General features: G+C 41.5%; 1 protein-coding gene across 1 annotated transcript in view; it reads left to right on the forward strand.

Annotated features, from left to right (window-relative positions):
* Positions 1 to 17899, forward strand: part of ascc3 (activating signal cointegrator 1 complex subunit 3) — a 161917-nt gene that overhangs the window by 66915 nt on the left and 77103 nt on the right. Inside the window, 1 exon segment of the mRNA XM_063879474.1 lies at positions 5053 to 5217. Within this exon segment, the coding sequence (XP_063735544.1) occupies positions 5053 to 5217 (165 nt within the window).

Here is a 17899-nt window from a genome sequence, read left to right on the forward strand (position 1 = left end):
CCACGGACAGGTTGGCAAACTGTTCACACTCAATTATTTATGCATTATAATGCTTTTTCTTGAGAAGAGAATACAATTGCAAAGGAATTATAGGCACTAAGCAATGCTCAAAGACACTGTGTGTTGATATTTGATACAGATGACATGTTGATACTGGTATAGTGAGTTGAGAGGATGCAAAAAAGAAAAGCATTTAAAGGTCTCCTATTGTGCTATATTTGAACAATATATTGTAGGGCCATTTCTCTACAAAACATGTCTGTGAAGTGTTTTGCTCAAAATACCAAACAGATCCCCCATTGCAGCATGCCTCATCCCCCTCTATTTCAGCCTTGTTCCTGAAGTGCTGATTCTGTGACTGTCGCTTTAAATGAACTAGCTGCTGCTGGCCACGCCCCTTTGGAGCATCATGCAGTTCTTCTCTGTGAAGAGCGTTTTTTTACCGGGAGATACAAACCCCATCAAGCATTGTTTCTGAAACAGTATGGAGCACAACGTTTCTCTCTCGGGGGTTAATCACAAGGACAGGACCTTTTATATCACACACAATCTCTCCAGTACAGTGTTATCGATGCTTTCTAATGTAAACGGAGACCATATTACTTCCAGAACAGAGTGGTTTCAGCTCACTGGCTATATATTGGGGACGATAGGTTGAGACGTGGGCGGGACGTTGCCAGGAGTTCAATGTAAGGCCAGCCCACATTTCAGTTATTACGTCATAAGGACAGCAAATGTAGATCAGCTCGTTTGTACCCCCGTTTTGAGAGATGCGGGTAAGGAGGAACAGAGAGAGGGTTGTATGTTCTGACACTTTGTGAGTCTCCTTACACACCGGGGACACATATCAATGTAAAAAAGACAGCAACAAGTGCAATTTGCATAATAGGGGACCTTTGAATGTTGATCGTATCACACAAAACACCACAGTATCCAATCTGACAGTTACTGTGACTGGACTGGATCAGAGGTGGATATTGACATTATGTGGTAAACACTGTGGAACTAACCCAGCACACAGGATGTGATTAATTTGAGATACACACCTGTTATTGTGCCGTTGTGATTTAGGTGCTTCTCTCTGCATCGTAATGAGCCGAGCTATGGGCAATTGGGCATTGATGAGCCATGAGCCTGACAACGTTCTGCGGGGATTCTGGGTGTGTTGCCCTGGGTTTTATGGGCTGTGTCATTCAGTTAAGTGAACAGGAAATTGTGGAGAACATAATCTCATCAATAATCTCATAACAATTATTATTTCAATATTTGTTTTTCTATATCAAATAATTCCAGGACAACAAACACAAACTTCTGGCAACATCCCACACAGCTGTTCCTAGTTCTTATCTGTTTTGGTCAACCTTTACGGGTATTCAGGAATGTTATTTGACTTCGTCAGTTCTGGTCCACACATTCACAGGTGTGTTTTTTTAAACAGGTTTTTTCCCTCCTTTGTGTCAAGTCAACAGCAAATATAATCTCCGTCCACATTAAATCAACAAAACAGATGGAAGGGTTGCTTTAAAAATGGATTAGGTTACCTGTCAAAATTAAATTAAATAAAACACTCATATTATGAAGGTAATGTAACCTGATTACTTTCCGTTACTTTTGGATTACAAGGGAAAATAAATATGAATAAGCTGCCTTTTACTTCAGTGTTTTATGTAAGACAACAGAACAATGCGACCTTAGAAAAGAAGAAACCAATATATTTAGTATCAAAATATGTCCTCTGCTCAGAGATTTTATGTATAGGAAAAGCTGCCTTTCATTAATAATTCATGGTATTTAAAACTGATCAAAGCGTTTTACATATATTAGACATGTTACACATCGAATACTGTGGACAATACCCACAGGAGCAATTTAGGGTGAGGAGTCTTGCCCACCAAAGCAACTGCATGCTGACTGCGGTGGCGGCCAGGGTGGGTCTGAACCTGTGCTTCCCTGGTCCTCTGATCTGATGATCAGCCCTGTGGCACCCTAAACCACTGCGCAACAGCTGCCCCTCATTAAGCATTTTTCAGGCAGTAGCCTACACCAACAACGAAAAACATGAGCACTTCTCTAACTGTAAGACAGTTTCCTTTTTTTTGTAACCCTGATTAAGTAATCCCATTACATGTAATCCATTACTCCCCAATCCAGAACAGACATCAGTATTCAAAGTCAAAGCCAGTGGGCAGGTTGCACACCACAATCTGTGTCTTGTTGGGTAATGTAACCGTTTTTTTTGTCTTTCTCACGTTAAATCGCTTTTTAGCTGTTTTTAGAAAAACAAACTGAGCGTTCGGGCTCACACCGGGGTTCCCAATAATGGAAGGACGGGTCGCTAGGTTGAAAACAAAATGAATATCTTTAGTGTGAAACAGCAATTTTATTCAGGTAGCAAACTGGTAGATTCAAGATTCAAGAAGCTTTATTTATCCCGAGGGAAGTTGTGGGACAAAGTGGGAAAGTAATACAAAGTGAGGTAAAATCAAACTAACATAAAATAAACTAAGTAAGTACTGAGTAAAAGCAACAAAATGACAGTTAATACGTAGGTATATACAATATACAACAAAAATTTGAGAATCATTATCTTGAGACATGCAGGCCTAGTTGCTGAGTTATGTGAGGACATATATAACTCGTGCTATTTTCAGCTCAGCAAAGTACCATGACCTAGTAACTGTAACGTTAACTGTGGGGGGGAAAAAACCTCCTGTTGTAAATGTTACTTAGCTTCAATGCAAAGGAAAGGACCCCACTACACCCTGTCCTTACTGCAAGTTCGTCAAGATGCATTGTGGTTGTGCACATTGAAAACGTTTGATCTTTGTTCCCAATTGAAACGTTTTCTGTGTTGCTAAACTGTGTTGTGCCTTGCTCAGCTAACATTACATTAACGTTAGCTAGCTCGTCGCCGCCATCAATGGAATCCGTTGCATAGCTTAGCTACATAACTTACAAAAGAGAACAAAAAAACTCTGCGAGGACTTTGCTTGGTAGAACACAAGTAATAGCGTATTTTAGCCCTTTAGTTCTAAGTTGTTCAATCTAGGATTCATTTGTCTGTCGCCTCGCCCTCTAACGTTAATCTCCCTCCCGTTTCACTCCTCCTGGCCAACCATTGCTTACTGTTAACGATAGCCAGCCAACGGTCATCTAATTAATCATGACATTGAGGGAAAAGACAAGCTAATGCTGAATCAAATGTTACAAAGCCAACTACTTGGAAACAGCTAACAACATTAACGTTAGCTAGCTAACAGCTAACGTTAACATAACGTTACAAGTCTAGCTTCACTTACCTCTCAGGGTGTTTCCTTTGGACGTGCCGGTGGAAATTTGATGTGGTGGCAGACGTCTCAGTAATTATTATATTACACAATTTGCATTCTGTGCTGTGTTTCTTCCTTGAACTTTAGCTGCAAATATAATTTTTGTGGTTTAAGAAAGCAAATTTGATGACCGCTGATTGCTCACTCATCTTGGCGCTGAGGACCAGACTGTTGAAAAATATCTCTGGTTGGACAAACGACTTCACAGGAGCGTGGCACTCTGGGATCACCCAATACAATGTGAATAAATGGATTCATTTTAATTTATGTTTTATTAATATGTATAATTAGTATGTATAATTCATTAAAAAAGTATGAAAAATTAAACGGTGTATCATGTTATGTGGTGAAAAAAGGTCTCCCTCGAAAGTACGAGTCCAACCCATGCAGCTCTAATCCGAGACCGATTCAAGACCGAGCTTTCAATTCCGAGACGAGACCGAGTAAGTGAAAAAGTGGTCTCACCGGACTCGAGTACTACCACACTGCTGTGTAATGTAGCAGCATATATAAAAATAAAATAAGTATAAACTAAATAAAGTGATACAGTGGAATTGGATAAAGTGACATTTTGGCCTCAGGATGCAGTGTCTCCACTGTCCCTCTGACCTGAGGTAGATAAGATAAACAGTCTGATGGCCACAGGAAGGAAGGACTTCCTCTGGCGTTCTGTCTTACACTGGGGGGAAATAAGTCTGTTGCTGAAGGTGCTTCTGTACGAGGTTATCACCTGGTGGAGAGAGTGAGCGTTGTTGTCCAGTATACTATGCAGTTTACTCAGCATCCTTCTCTCAGACACCACCAACAAAGAGTCCAGTTGGACCCCCAGGACGGAGCCAGGCTTCCTGATGATCCTGCTGATCTTGTTGGCGACTGCTGCCCTAAGCCTGCAGTCCCAGCACAAGACACCAAAAAAGATGGCACTGGCTACCACCGACTGGTAGAACATCCTCAGCATGATGTTACATACGTTGAATGACCGGAGCTTCCTCAGGAAATAGAGTCGTCTCTGGCCCTTCTTGTAAACAGCGTCAGTGTTCTTGGCCCCAGTATAGTTTATTGTCCAGGTGTACTCCAAGGTATTTGTAATCCTGGACAACATCTACAGTCACACCGTTGATGGAAATGGGTATGGGGGCAGATTTCAGTCCACGACACCCCTGTACTCCTCCTCTTTCTTCTCGCTGACACAGCCAACAGTTGCAGAGTCTTCTGAAAACTTCTGCAGTTGGCAGGACTCAGAGAGGAACTGAAAGTCGGAGGTGTACAGGGTGAACAGAAAAGGGGAAAGAACAGTTCCCTGTGGAGTCCCTGTGCTGCCGACCACAGTGTCAGACATACAGTCCTGCAGTCTGACATACTGTGGTCGACCTGTCAAATAGTCCGTAATTCAGGAAGTCGCTCTTGTCTGGCGTGGGAGGGGAGACAGTCATCACTCAGGACCCTACTGCAAGAGACCAGAACCAGGTTACGACCATGCTTTTAATCAGTGCCTCATTACCTGATTCCGATCAGCTGTCTGGCCTCCAGCTGAGCCACTCCCACCACTCCAGCAACCGGTGCCCTAACCACACCCCACTGCCACACAAACATTTCTTACTTGTTTTTGTTATTGTGTTTGTTATGCTCTTTTAGTGAGTTCCTGTCCTTTTATAGTGAATTGTTGTGCATTTGGTGTCAGACGAGGAGTATCGGTTCTAATGTCTCATCGTGTGTTTTCCAGATGTTGGTGACGACTCCAGAGAAATGGGATGTAGTGACCAGGAAGAGTGTTGGAGACGTGGCTCTGTCCCAGATTGTGCGTCTCCTCATCCTGGATGAAGTCCACCTCCTACATGAAGATCGAGGACCGGTTCTGGAGAGCCTGGTGGCCCGCACCATCAGACAGGTCAGTCCTACCTCTGCCTATGCTATCTCTTAAAGTTTGCCATATATTTGGGATAATTGTGAGCTTGGACTTCAAACTACAGAAGAGAATTAGGGCGAGTTCTGAGATTAAAGTCAGAGTTCTGAGATTTAAGTCAGAAAAGTCAGAATTATTTTGTCCAAGAACTCCCAGATTATAGTGTGTGATGTGTGTGATATTTTCTTCTGTAAAAAAAACAAATTTTCTTAAGCTATGAAAACATCATAGTCTTTATTTTTTTTTGCTGGCAGTTGGTTAATGTTTTTTGGACTAACAAGGGAGCTCCTAATGCAGTATAGGACTAATGATTACATTTCAACTTTTATTCTGATGTATCTAATAGGGATCAACATAAAATATCATATTTTTACATTACATTTAATTGTTCAGCTTTCAAGGTTTCAAGGTTTCAAGGTTTTATTTGTCATATGCACAGCAGATACAACGTATATGTTGGCAATGAAAATCTTATGTCGCGTGCTCCTCCAACAACTCAACATAGGCTACATGGTGCAAATAAGATAAATAAAATAGTGCAAAAAGAGAGAAGAATATTTACAATATCAACAATAAAGATTTGAGGATGTGAAATATATACTTATGTGGAATACATTGAAAGTATTTAAACACTTTACTCCGTGGAATGAGGAGGTATGGGCAGATGCATATATTATGTATAGCAGATGTATATGGCAGATATGTACAATATATAGATATGTGTACTATAAACAGATATGTATGGCAGATGTGTATAATATATATATATATATATATATATATATGTATGTGTGTACTATAAAAAGATGTGAGTAGACATTCACACAGCTCAGGAGTTCAGCAGTCTTATAGCCTGTGGTATAAAACTGTCTCTGAGTCTGGTAGTCTTGGTCCGGATGCTGCGGTACCGTCTGCCAGACGGCAGCAGACAGAACAGACTGTTGCTGGGGTGATTGGGGTCCTTTAATATCCTACCGGCCTTCTTCCTACACCGCTGGGTGTAGAGGTCCTCCATGGATGGCAGCTCCGTCCTGGTGATGTGCTGAGCAGTTTTCACCACCCTCTGTAGAGTCTTACGGTTGAGGGCGGTGCAACTGCCATACCAGGCGGTGATGCAGCCAGTCAGGATACTCTCGATGGTGCACCTGTAGAAGTTGCAGAGTATCCTGGAGTCCATGTTGAACTTCCGCAGCCTGCGGAGGAAGAAGAGCCGCTGTCGAGCCGTCTTGGATATGACCCTGGTGTGATGTGTCCATGTCAGGTCCTCACTGATGTTTACCCCGAGGAACCTGAAGCTGCTGACTCTCTCCACAGGAGTCCCATCGATGGTGATGGGTGTGTGTGCCTCTCTCTGCCTCTTCCTGTAGTCCACAATCAGCTCCTTTGTTTTGCTGACGTTGAGATGGAGGTTGTTGTCCTGGCACCAAGATGTCAGGGCTCTGACCTCCTCTCTGTACGCCGTCTCGTCGCCGTCTGTGATCAGGCCGATGACGGTCGTGTCGTCAGCAAACTTGATGATGGTGTTGGAGCTGTGTGTGGCCACGCAGTCGTGCGTGAACAGGGAGTAGAGGAGAGGGCTGAGCACACAACCCTGAGGGGCTCTGGTGTTGAGGGTCAAGGTGGAGGATGTGATGTTCCCCATCCGCACTGCCTGGGATCTGCCCGTCAGGAAGCTCATGATCCAGTCACAGAGGGCGCTGTTGAGCCCAAGGTCCCTGAGCTTAATGATGAGCTTGGAGGGCACAATGGTGTTGAATGCTGAACTGTAGTCAATGAACAGCATTCTCACATAAGTGTTCCTCTGGTCCAGGTGGGAGAGGACAGTGTGGAGGGTGAGGGAGATGGCATCATCCGTGGACCTGTTTGCTCTGTAGGCAACTGCAGGGGGTCCAGTGAGTCAGGGAGGGAGGAGGTGATAAAAGTTTTGACTAACCGCTCAAAGCACTTCATGATGATGGAGGTGAGTGCAACTGGGCGGTAGTCATTGAGGCAGATAGGTTTTGTCTTTTTGGGGACAGGGACAATGATGGACTCTTTAAAACATGTGGGACTACAGACTGGAGCAGTGAACTATTGAAAATGTCTGTGAACACATCTGCCAGCTGAACTGCACACACCTTGAGAGCACGGCCAGGGATGCCATCAGGTCCAGGAGCCCTGTGTGTGTTGATCCTTTTCAGAGATCTACACACATCTGCACTGGTTAAAACCAGTGAGCAGGGATCCTGGGCCTTTTGTGCCTCCACAGCCGGGGGCTTCTCAAAGCGTGCATAAAATGTGTTCAGTTCATCTGGGAGAGATGCAGACACTTCCTCAGCACCACTCGTTGTCCTTTTGTAGTCTGTTATTGTTTTTAGTCCAGACCACATATTTCTGGCGTTGGAGCCCTTGTAGTTAGACTCCACCTTGTCCCTGTATTGTCTTTTCGCACTGCTAATAGCTCTGCAGAGTGCATACCTGGAATTCCTGTACTCATCCAAATCACCGCCGCTGTGCGCGATGGCCCGTGCTTTAAGTTTAGCGCGGACCTCGCCGTTTATCCAGGGCTTCTCATTTGGGAATGTCAGCTAAACATTTCTCTCTGTGTAGAGATTAATCTAATGAGGTGCTTTTTAATTGCCACACTAAGGCATGTTAATTCAAAGAAACTGATTAAGAATGCTGTCAGGAATAAAACTTGAGTTGAATATCATGGGTAAATTAGCCGGGTTTACCTCAGCTGTCTGTCACAGAGAGGAGGCATGTGTGCACAGTGTGTTTGGACAGGGCATTGTTGGAAGTGCTTTGTTACTGGTACACAATACTCCTTGTTCTGCACCAATGCCACAATAATAACGTTCCATATGACAAACGGAGCAGTGTGTGTCATTAACACAAGTAGCCTTTCAAACTGTGAGGAGGGACAGTGGGAGAGAGTAAAGGGTTGTGGAGGGAGAGATGTGACTTAGTGACCGTGTGAGGAGAAGGTAACAGGTGCATGCTGGGGTTCTATAAACAATATTACCTCGGTTATTGTTGTTTGGAACACGGATGGCCGACTGCAAGAGCAGCACCTGATGCACACAGCTTATGGAATTATCCTACTTAAATCCTTATTGCCCAACTGCTTGAATTTCTTTAAATCATTAATCATTCAAATCTAAATACACACATTAAATATCCTTTTTTAACATAAGGACTTACACTTCTGAAGAAAACATATCAAATGGCAAAAAACTTAAATTTGCAAACTAAGAATGTTGGGAAACTGGGAAATGAGCATGTGATGGTAATTTCCTTACAACACAGAAAGAAGCATTCTGGATTTACAATCTCACTTTTATTTAGAAGGGTTTGTGTTGGCATGCTGTGCTCCTCACACTCTGGCCGTAGAGCTGTCTCATTGGATCTTTGACATCTTGTACAGAGTCTTCACAATAAGGCTTTAAATGGCATTAAGCAACGACATATATGAAGAGCAGACACTTCCTGTGTGTTTGCCAGTAAGGTAACAAGAGCACAATCCTCTAAATGACATATCATAGGCAGCATAAATCTGCCCCCTCGGCACCATGCTGCTGCAGGAAGAAATAATCACAGCTCTGTCTGTGAAGCTGATTTCCCCTGATGATGAATGACAGGTGTCTGAGCAGGAATCAGCCTGCGCATTTTAGATATTAGAGTGATTATGTGAATTTTGACGGGCAAATAGAGGGAAGGAACCGTTGTGTCCCATATCCCCCTCTGATCGGCTGCTGTCAGCTGGTGGAGAGAAATTAATAATCGGAGAAGATGTAGAGGGATATTTTTAACCCACAGGCCACCGCTCATCCAGGCATTCTGACTCTGGAAATGTCTTGATAATGCTTTATTGATACGACTCAGTCTGTACCCAGTTCATGAAAGACTTTTAGATGTGTAACTTCAAACTCCAGAGAATTTGTGTATTGTGTGTTGAATTGTGTTTATGCCAAAACACATGAATGTGAACGCTCTTTGAATCAGAAGTATGAGAAGTAGAATTTGGCGTCCATAGGGACATGGCCTGGGAGCCACAAGGTCATCAGTTCAAGTCCCGAAAGAGCAAGTGCTACCGAGGTGTCCCTGAGCAAAGCACCGTTCCCTACACTGCTCCCCGGCACCGTACATATGATGCGACAAGTTTCAGTCCCATCATCATCATCATCATCATCATCATCACCATCATCAGTAAACTATTTAAATGAATTACCACGGCTTAGTTGAACACTCAATTCTGATTGGTCAATTTAGTCATTCCACAGGTTGTTAATGTTTTCGCTAACACACAGCTGCTAAGGAAGATCAAGGAACTATGTGCTGTCATATCAGTCCGCGGAAAGAAGTCCGTTCGGCACATTAGATTTCTCCATTGGAAAACACCAGGGAATGCTTTTTGAATATCAAGATGGCTGAAGTGTCCCCAGCAGTAACGCGTTACAAAAGTAACAGAGTAACGCACTAATAACGCTTTACTTCTGAAATGTGGGTACTATACCTGTTACAATTCTCAGTAACCCTGGGATTACACCGGGTGCGTCTGCGCCGCATTCCATCTGCACTGCGGTTTTGTTCCGACCTCCAAACTGCGTCATACCCCACCGGGAGCGTTTCAGAAGCAGAGCGTCTTGCGTGCACGAATTGCAGCTATTGTTGATTTGGTCATATTTCCTGGAAATGTGTACTTCTACAAGAAAGTAGTAGGCTACGTAGTGAAATTATTTCCTATTTTGTTGTGTTGTAACCTACAGACAACGTCATAGTAATATGACGTTGTCTGTAGGTATATTATAACGTAATAGTCCAGTTATAAACAACATGAATCAAAGATGTGTTGCTGTATTTTAGTTGTTTAAAAAAAGTGCATTCATTATCATAATAATTCTATATAATTTAATTTGAGATCGCTGGCATTTCTTCTACTTTTAAAGACTACAGAGGGGTGGGGGGAGGAGAAGGAGCCAGCTTTGGGTGCACCCCGTCAACCAGCGAAGGAGACAACAAGGTGATTTTTATCACTGCATGCAGTGCAAAATAATTCCCCCCCGCTTTCATGTAGAATGACTGCATACTGCTTCGCGCGATCTTTTGCAGTTATTTTGGTCGGCAAGTGTGAAACGTTTGACGCGCACATGCAGCATTTCTTGAATCTCTTGAACTAGTAAACACGGAAGTAAGGCGGAAGGTAGTTTGTCGACGTCAGTTCAAGACGACGCGAATGATTGGTCAAATTTGCGGTTAAATTGCGGTGATTGGTTAAAATTGCAACACCGCCCTGAATTCGCGGGGATTGGTTGATGTTGCTTTGAAGTTGCAAATCGCAACATTGCGAAATCCTGGAGGGTCTGATTCATATACAGCAGGTCACAGGGCCGTGCAGAGGCTCCACTAACATGTTATTAATAACACACAGAGACGTCATGTTACCGGTATCACATATTATTTAGCCCACGGAGCATGAGATTAATTTCCAGCTATGTTCCTAATTTTCAGCATGTACAGTCAGATAGATAGCTTTAATTAATGAGCTGCAATAAACTAAATTTTAGCATTTAAAGTCATACTTTTGCGGTTATTGTGGTGAAAGTAACTCAAATTAATGTAACGCATTACAGTTCAGAGACAGTAATAATGTAATGTAATGTATTACTTTAAAAAGACAGTAATCAGTAATAGGTACTGTATTACATTTTGGAAGTAACTTGCCCATCACTGGTCCCTGTAAATGAAAGAGAACAAGAGAAGGAAAGAGGTTGAAGACACAGCGCTGGACATCAGAGAAATGGAAGTGCCACTGCCACAGTGTTTAAAGAACTCAGCCACTTATTAATGGCCACCATTTCTTTCTTATCAGAATCGATACAGGCATTTTTAAATCACTAATATCATTTGAAATCTAGCCATGCGGGTTTCTTGAGAGTAGACGAGTTCAACTTCAGCGGTGGTGACGTGAAGTCATGTGACTGTGATGAAGTTTGACTATACAGTAGCCTAAAATTAGCTTTTACTTCTGGCTATTAAATGTACCCTTCAACAGTTATGAAAGTGGTGTTAATAGGTGGAAGTGATCCTGCTGCAAATATTATACTGATATGATACTGTATGATGCAATGTTGAATTCCGGGTCAGCCTACAAAAATCAAATCAAATCAAACTTTATTTGCCCAATATCACAAAACGCGTTTGTGTCAGTGGGCTTTACAGATTAAAAACAACATTGTAAATGATGGAGTTACAGCAAAATGAGCAGATAAGATAGTGTATGTAATACAAATAGAAATAAAATAAGATAACAACAAAAGACAAGAAAAATGCATAAAACATTGAAATTATTCAAATGAAGTAACAGCAAAATCAAATCAAATGAATATCATAAAATGCCAGCTCTAAACGAAGGCTCTGTTAAAAATGTAGGTCTTCAACGCACTCTTAAAAGATTGGACACTCTCTGCCTCTGATTAAAACAGGAAGTTGGTGCCAGAGCCAAGGAACCAAAAGAACACCTCAGCACTGCACCACTCTATAGGCTTAAATTGTTAGGTGTCTAGCTAGATAATCAAGAGGTGAATAATAAAGCCTTATTGGAAATATCCCACTGCAGCGTAAATGAAGTTTGTTGAAACAACTGAAGTGGTCGTCATGTTGGGATGTGCTGAGAAGACGTGGAGAACGGTGGTATTGTAAGGGACTCGGGGCAGAGTGAGGAAGCAGAGTGAAACAGACGGATGAGCCTCTGTGCAGCGACGGAGACCTCTTGGCGAGGTTAACGGCAAGGTAATTGAAAACTGGTCCGTACATGTGACCGCTGTTTACTCAGTTCACAGCCCATTTATCTGCAGGTTTAGCTGATATTACTGAAGAAGGGCTGACTGGGCGCTTTGTACACCTCAACACCTTTAGAGGCTGTGCTGCACTGCACAAGTTTGGAGTCTTTTGACTGTCTTTCCTGCAGATGCACATGCAGTCAGTGCTTAGAACACAGCTGTAGAACTGTTTGAACCATTAGCATGTCAATAAGTGCGCACAATCCATGGGAACATTCCTGAATGACTGCATCTTGTACAAGCATGCAACATTAATTGACTGAAATGTGGCTGAGGACACGTTATGGCTGGCCCAACAACCTGTAATAGACTAATTTTGGTGATACAGTGCAGCATCATGTTCTTTCTGGTTCTGTTTCCAGGGACAACATCCTGAACCTCATGCATTTGAACAAAAAAAAATACCTTTTGACATGTAGGTGTGACAAACAATTACTCTGCAATTTTGGAAAAAACAGACACATCCTGTCTCAGCGTGCTGCAAAATAAAAGACTGATGCGCGATGAATACATAACCAGAAGGAGGAAACCACAACTACAGGTGGTCGTCTATAACCTGGTCAACAATGGTCTATAACTTAAACTACCTACTATGGGTCAGCTGTGCATGATTGTATATTTTATTTTAGGTCAAAACATTTCATGCCCAAGTAGAATATTTACTTCTTTTTTTTGTTGTATTGAATTGAATGTCCATTTCTTGTATGTGCATTCATATTTCTTAAAGCCACACACAATGTGACAGTCAGCTGATTTAGGGCCGTCAGTGAGAACCTGTCGTAATAGTTTTTGTGGTGCGTCCTGCCTTCTTGGTGCAAGTTTGCCCTTCTCGGACGGCTTTTCTGACTTTTTAGCTTGTTTAGTACTAGGCAGGATCTCGCTGCGATCCCTTGATAATGTTGGTGACTCATTTTGTCTGTTCAGCTTAAGTGAATCCATGCTCTAGAAGAGACACAGACATGAGTTTAACAAGCTGAAAACTGAAGTCAACAGGGTACAGACAGAAACTCTTTTTATTCATCCTGTTCATATACACAGATATTTTCACAACCGCATTGTGTTGTATAATTAAGCCAAATGGTGGGCTATGTTTCATGCAACTGTCATAACAACGGCTTGTTATACAGCCCAACGTCATACGGTTGCTCTTTTTAATGACAAAAATAGGTCTAGTTGTGTTTAGTCTTTGTGGTGGATTCAAGTGTGATTTATGGCAATCCTATGTTAGAGACAAAAGAGAAACGGTACATAGTAGTTGGTAGGGGTGGGGGAAATAATCGATATAGCATAGTAACGCGATACTTTGTGTGGCGATATTGTATCGATACACGGATGCCAAGTATCGTTATTTTATTAGATAAACTATTCATATTGCAAATCCAAGTTTTTCGTAGCAATTGCTTTTTCAGTCCACCAGATGGTGATGAGCCTTTTCTTGTGCAGTCATGGCCATGGCTAAAATCAGTGGGATTGGCAGGAAGTTCAAACAAAGATGGAGTCAGCGGAGACAGAAATCAGAAATGCACCATATATCGTATCGCAATACTTAGCATATCGTAGAATCGACATACTATCGTATCGTGGCTTACGTTTTTTGATTGTATCGTATCATGGGGCCCCTTGTGATTCCCAACCCTAGTAGTTTGGGAGTTTGGCATAAAAAAATTAAAGCAGCAGAGATTACAACATCCTCCCTTTAAGTTAACTATCATTGGATGAACTCAGTGAAACCCTGGATGTTACACTCTCCAAAATGCAAGGCATCTTGTGTTTGAAACCTCATCCTCCTAGTTTTACAAACGACTATCTGTCATCGTTTCTGCCTTTTCACACCAAGGTTTAGATTTCATTTAAAGTTATTTCACACTTGACAAAGCTCCTCCAGCGCCGCAGAGGACATCATACAACTGTTTTCACAGGTTGAAGAGTAGTCCTCACACATTAAGGTTTAGTCCCCTTTGAATGGCTGAATTTCGGCTATTATTTTCCATGATTCTAAAAAGATGAGCTGTGTCAGCACTCAAAAATGACGATAGAAAAGGGAAGGCACGGCTCCTTCTGGAATGGGTTGTTGGCTTTATGAGGGGTAACACATACAAGCTTTACTGTTCTACAGCTATGGTTTTTACCTCCATTTAACTCCATTCAAGTCCATGTTTTCTGTTTGTGTTGGGAAGCTCTGCAAAATAAAGAGAAGCTTAGCGATGCACACATTCAGTGTTGTGTTTGTACTCTCACTGTAGCCTTGATCTTTGGCACCGCTGGGTGATGAACACTCTGCAGAGGTGTGAGGAGGAACACAATGTTGCTGAATGATGTTATCCTCTGCACTGTTGAGTACAAAATGGGAAAATACAAGTTTTAAGGTTAACCATTTGCATTCCCTTTAGGAAGCCTGCACACTGCTCACATTAATCTAAAATAAATGTACTCTGTAGATAAAATGAATCCTGTAGACGGCATATTAGGATTTGTCAGGTTTGAGAAAGAAAGTTGCGTCTGAAAATAACATAGTGTAATAAAAAAAGTGCCGTGGTCAACTGAAAATGATAAGATAAGATAAACGGGGATCTCTTTTTTAAATGGAGAGTGGTCGAATCAATATTTTCTAACATCAACAAGTCATTAGATTCAGTGCTGTTAGAGATAGAGATCACAAACAAAATTTTCTTGAGAAAATGTGCGTGGTTGTTAAGAGCAGAAAGGGATTTCTTGCAAAGTTGTGAACAGCAGCTGAAGGAGAACACACTGATGCAGGAGAAGGATGAGGTTCAAGATAAGGAGGAAAAAGACAGAAATATGGAAGGAGGGCAGGAGGGCAGGAAGGGTAAGAAAAATAAAGGGAAAACAGGAGCATGGAATAGAAAAAGGTTCAATTATAAATATCCAGTATTCCATGTTTTATTTAATTTTCAAACAGGGTTAGGATATGCACTAAAACTGCTAGCTTATAGCTAACATTTATCAAACGCAAGGGAACTATTTTCAGTGGCAGAATAATCTATGTTTGGTGAGCAGTGGTGGAAAGTAACCACTTACATTTAAGTATTGTACTTTTGCCATATTTGTGCTTTACTTGAGTATTTCCATTTAATGCTACTTTTTAATTCTGTTTTGCTATATTTCAGAGGCAAATATCGTAGATTTTACTCCACTAAATGTATTTAACACTCACAGTCACTAGGTTGTATAAGAACACTTGATACACTGATACGGTATAATGCGGTACTCCTAATCTACACGTATTTCAAGTATCTAACTTTGGTCCACATTGACAAACTACAATTCTAAAATGCTCTTTCATGTATAAAAACAGGATAATATAATAACCATAGTAATAATACTTTGGTAAGATTAAGATCCATTCTCCAAAACAAGTACCTTTACTGTTGATACTTGAAGTATATTTAGCTGGTAATACTTTAGCTATTGACATTAGAATGGGGCATTGTGCAGAATGACTAGTTTTACTTTAAGTACATTTTAATATCAGGACAGGAGTATGTTAAGACCATAGTACTTGTACTTTTACTTAAGTAAAGGACCTGAGTACTTCTTCACTTCAACACTGTTGATGAGTACCATTCCATTCCATACCATTTTTCATAGCCATCATACAACAATGGCTCGGAGGAATAACATCATTTGTATACACACACAATACCTGTTAGTCAGTAGATACATTCTTGTTGGTTTGGCTCTGCTCAGGGTTAACAAGAACACATATCCCACTTATTCTCCAAGGTGTACTGCCGGCAGTTTGAACATGTTCACTGAGACTGTGAAAGCAGGGTTGTGGAAAAGAGAGCAGCAATTGTCTCTTTTAAGAATAACAAGCTTGTACAAGGAGTGGATAACACACACAGAATGATTCAACCTGCACCTAATGCTGCTACCGTTGTAGGATTATGTCACTGTACATGTACGAGTACTCCTCTGACACAAATTCTTTCTCAATGTGACTGGCACAGAAGCAGCGTGTTTCTGTTTGTCTTTGTGTGAGAATTTGTAAACAGCTCATAGTCCGCCCTCCAACCGGAGACGGGGTGCCAGCAGCACGCCTTGTAGCCCCCACCCCCCTCCTCCAATCCCTTCCACGTTCATCTCTCTCTGTCCCATTATTGCCACACCTGACAGGCTGCTATAATTGATTGTGCTGAAGGAATTACGACGACTGCTTCTGATGCGTTAGGTGCTTAAGTTGACGTCTTCAGACACATTAATATGGAAATCCCTGTAAACTAAATGATATTTGTCCCCCTTTTTATGCAAATGTTTAGCACCAAGGCCAGTTATCACTTTGATGTTTCACTTGGAAGAGCTATGGTGGTTTGAACTGCTTTTCCTTGGCTGGTTGTACTGCTACCAATTATGCACTGCATTCAAGATAAAGTCCATCTAACCTTTATTACAAAGGCCTTTAATGTCGCTCTACAAACGCTGTGCCTTTTATAGTTGGGTGCTTGACTTTGATTTTTAATGTCCAAAGAATAAAAAAAAAAATCCGTTTCTAAGGGTTTTTGATGAATGTTAATGAGCCAGAGTAACAAATATCAAGGTTTTAAAACCAGTGTGTTGTTCTGTTCCCACCTCTCTTTATTTTAGGTAACTTCCAAGCCCTGAGACCAGCCTTCTTTATCATATTTTCATATTGACAATGAACTAAATGAGTGTTCTAACCAGCTATGCAGCTCCCCTTAGTTGACCCTATTTTAGCTTGTTAGCTTCTCAGATTTCATTCTTCTTGTTGCATCATTAAAGGCAGCTCCTTTCACGGATAAGGCTCTGATGAACCCGGGATGTGCAAACAAATCAAGTTTGCTAACATTTTTTGCCCGTCAGAGTTTTCAGCTTGTTCCACAGAAAATTGAAAATACAGAAATAATATGGTTCAAGAAATGTTGCAGGACCATTGTTCAAGTAAATGCAGAAGTCTATATACTTCTGCATTTCGCGATACTCAAGCAAAGATACGAAAGCATTGCGACTCCCAAACTACTAGGGGTACGATAGTATTGTGATTCTACGATATGCTAAGTATTTCGATACGATATATTGCAATATGGCGCGTTTCTGACTTCCTGCCAATCCCACTGACTTTACCCATGGCCATGACCGCACAAGAAAAAGCTCAGCACCGTCTAGTGGATTGAAAAAGCAATTGTTACCAAAAACTTTCATTTGGATTTGCAATATGAATAGTTGATATAATAAAATATCGATACTTGGCGTCCGTGTATCGATACAATACCGCCACGCAAAGTATCGCGATACTACGCTGTATTGATTATTTACCCCACCCCTGCTATATACATATAAAATATAGGCAGATAAGCCAAGAACATAATGTAACATTAAATACTTTACAGTGGAATAAAGTACTGCTCATTGGAAATAATAATAATAATAATAATAATATTGGAGTTGCAAACAAGTGAATGCTCTCAAGGGCTGAAAACACTTCACAGAGCTAAGGCGTCGTTAATAATAGAGGTATAAATCAGCTGTGAGTTGGTCGGAATATAAGATTCTATAAAGGGTTAAAAATGTCCCGTGTTGCAGGTGTGGATGTCAATCTACTGAGAAATACTTTACTCATTTCTACGTGGCTTTGGGAACTACATGGACCCCAGTGCAAAGCTACAGAGGACTGCACAGGTCACCACAGTGTCTAATTTTAATATTGTGACCTATTACTTTAGTTACAGCTCATTACCCACTCCTCGGGGCTATTGTAAATTCAGCAGTTAATCACAATCACCTTATGTTGCCATATCGTTTTATGATGCCACAGACCTCACTGAAAAGTGGATTCTACAGAAGCAGTTAAGCTTGTAGTTGCATAA

This window comes from Eleginops maclovinus, chromosome 3 (genome assembly GCF_036324505.1).
Source record: "Eleginops maclovinus isolate JMC-PN-2008 ecotype Puerto Natales chromosome 3, JC_Emac_rtc_rv5, whole genome shotgun sequence".
Classification (NCBI taxonomy): Eukaryota; Metazoa; Chordata; class Actinopteri; order Perciformes; family Eleginopidae; genus Eleginops; species Eleginops maclovinus.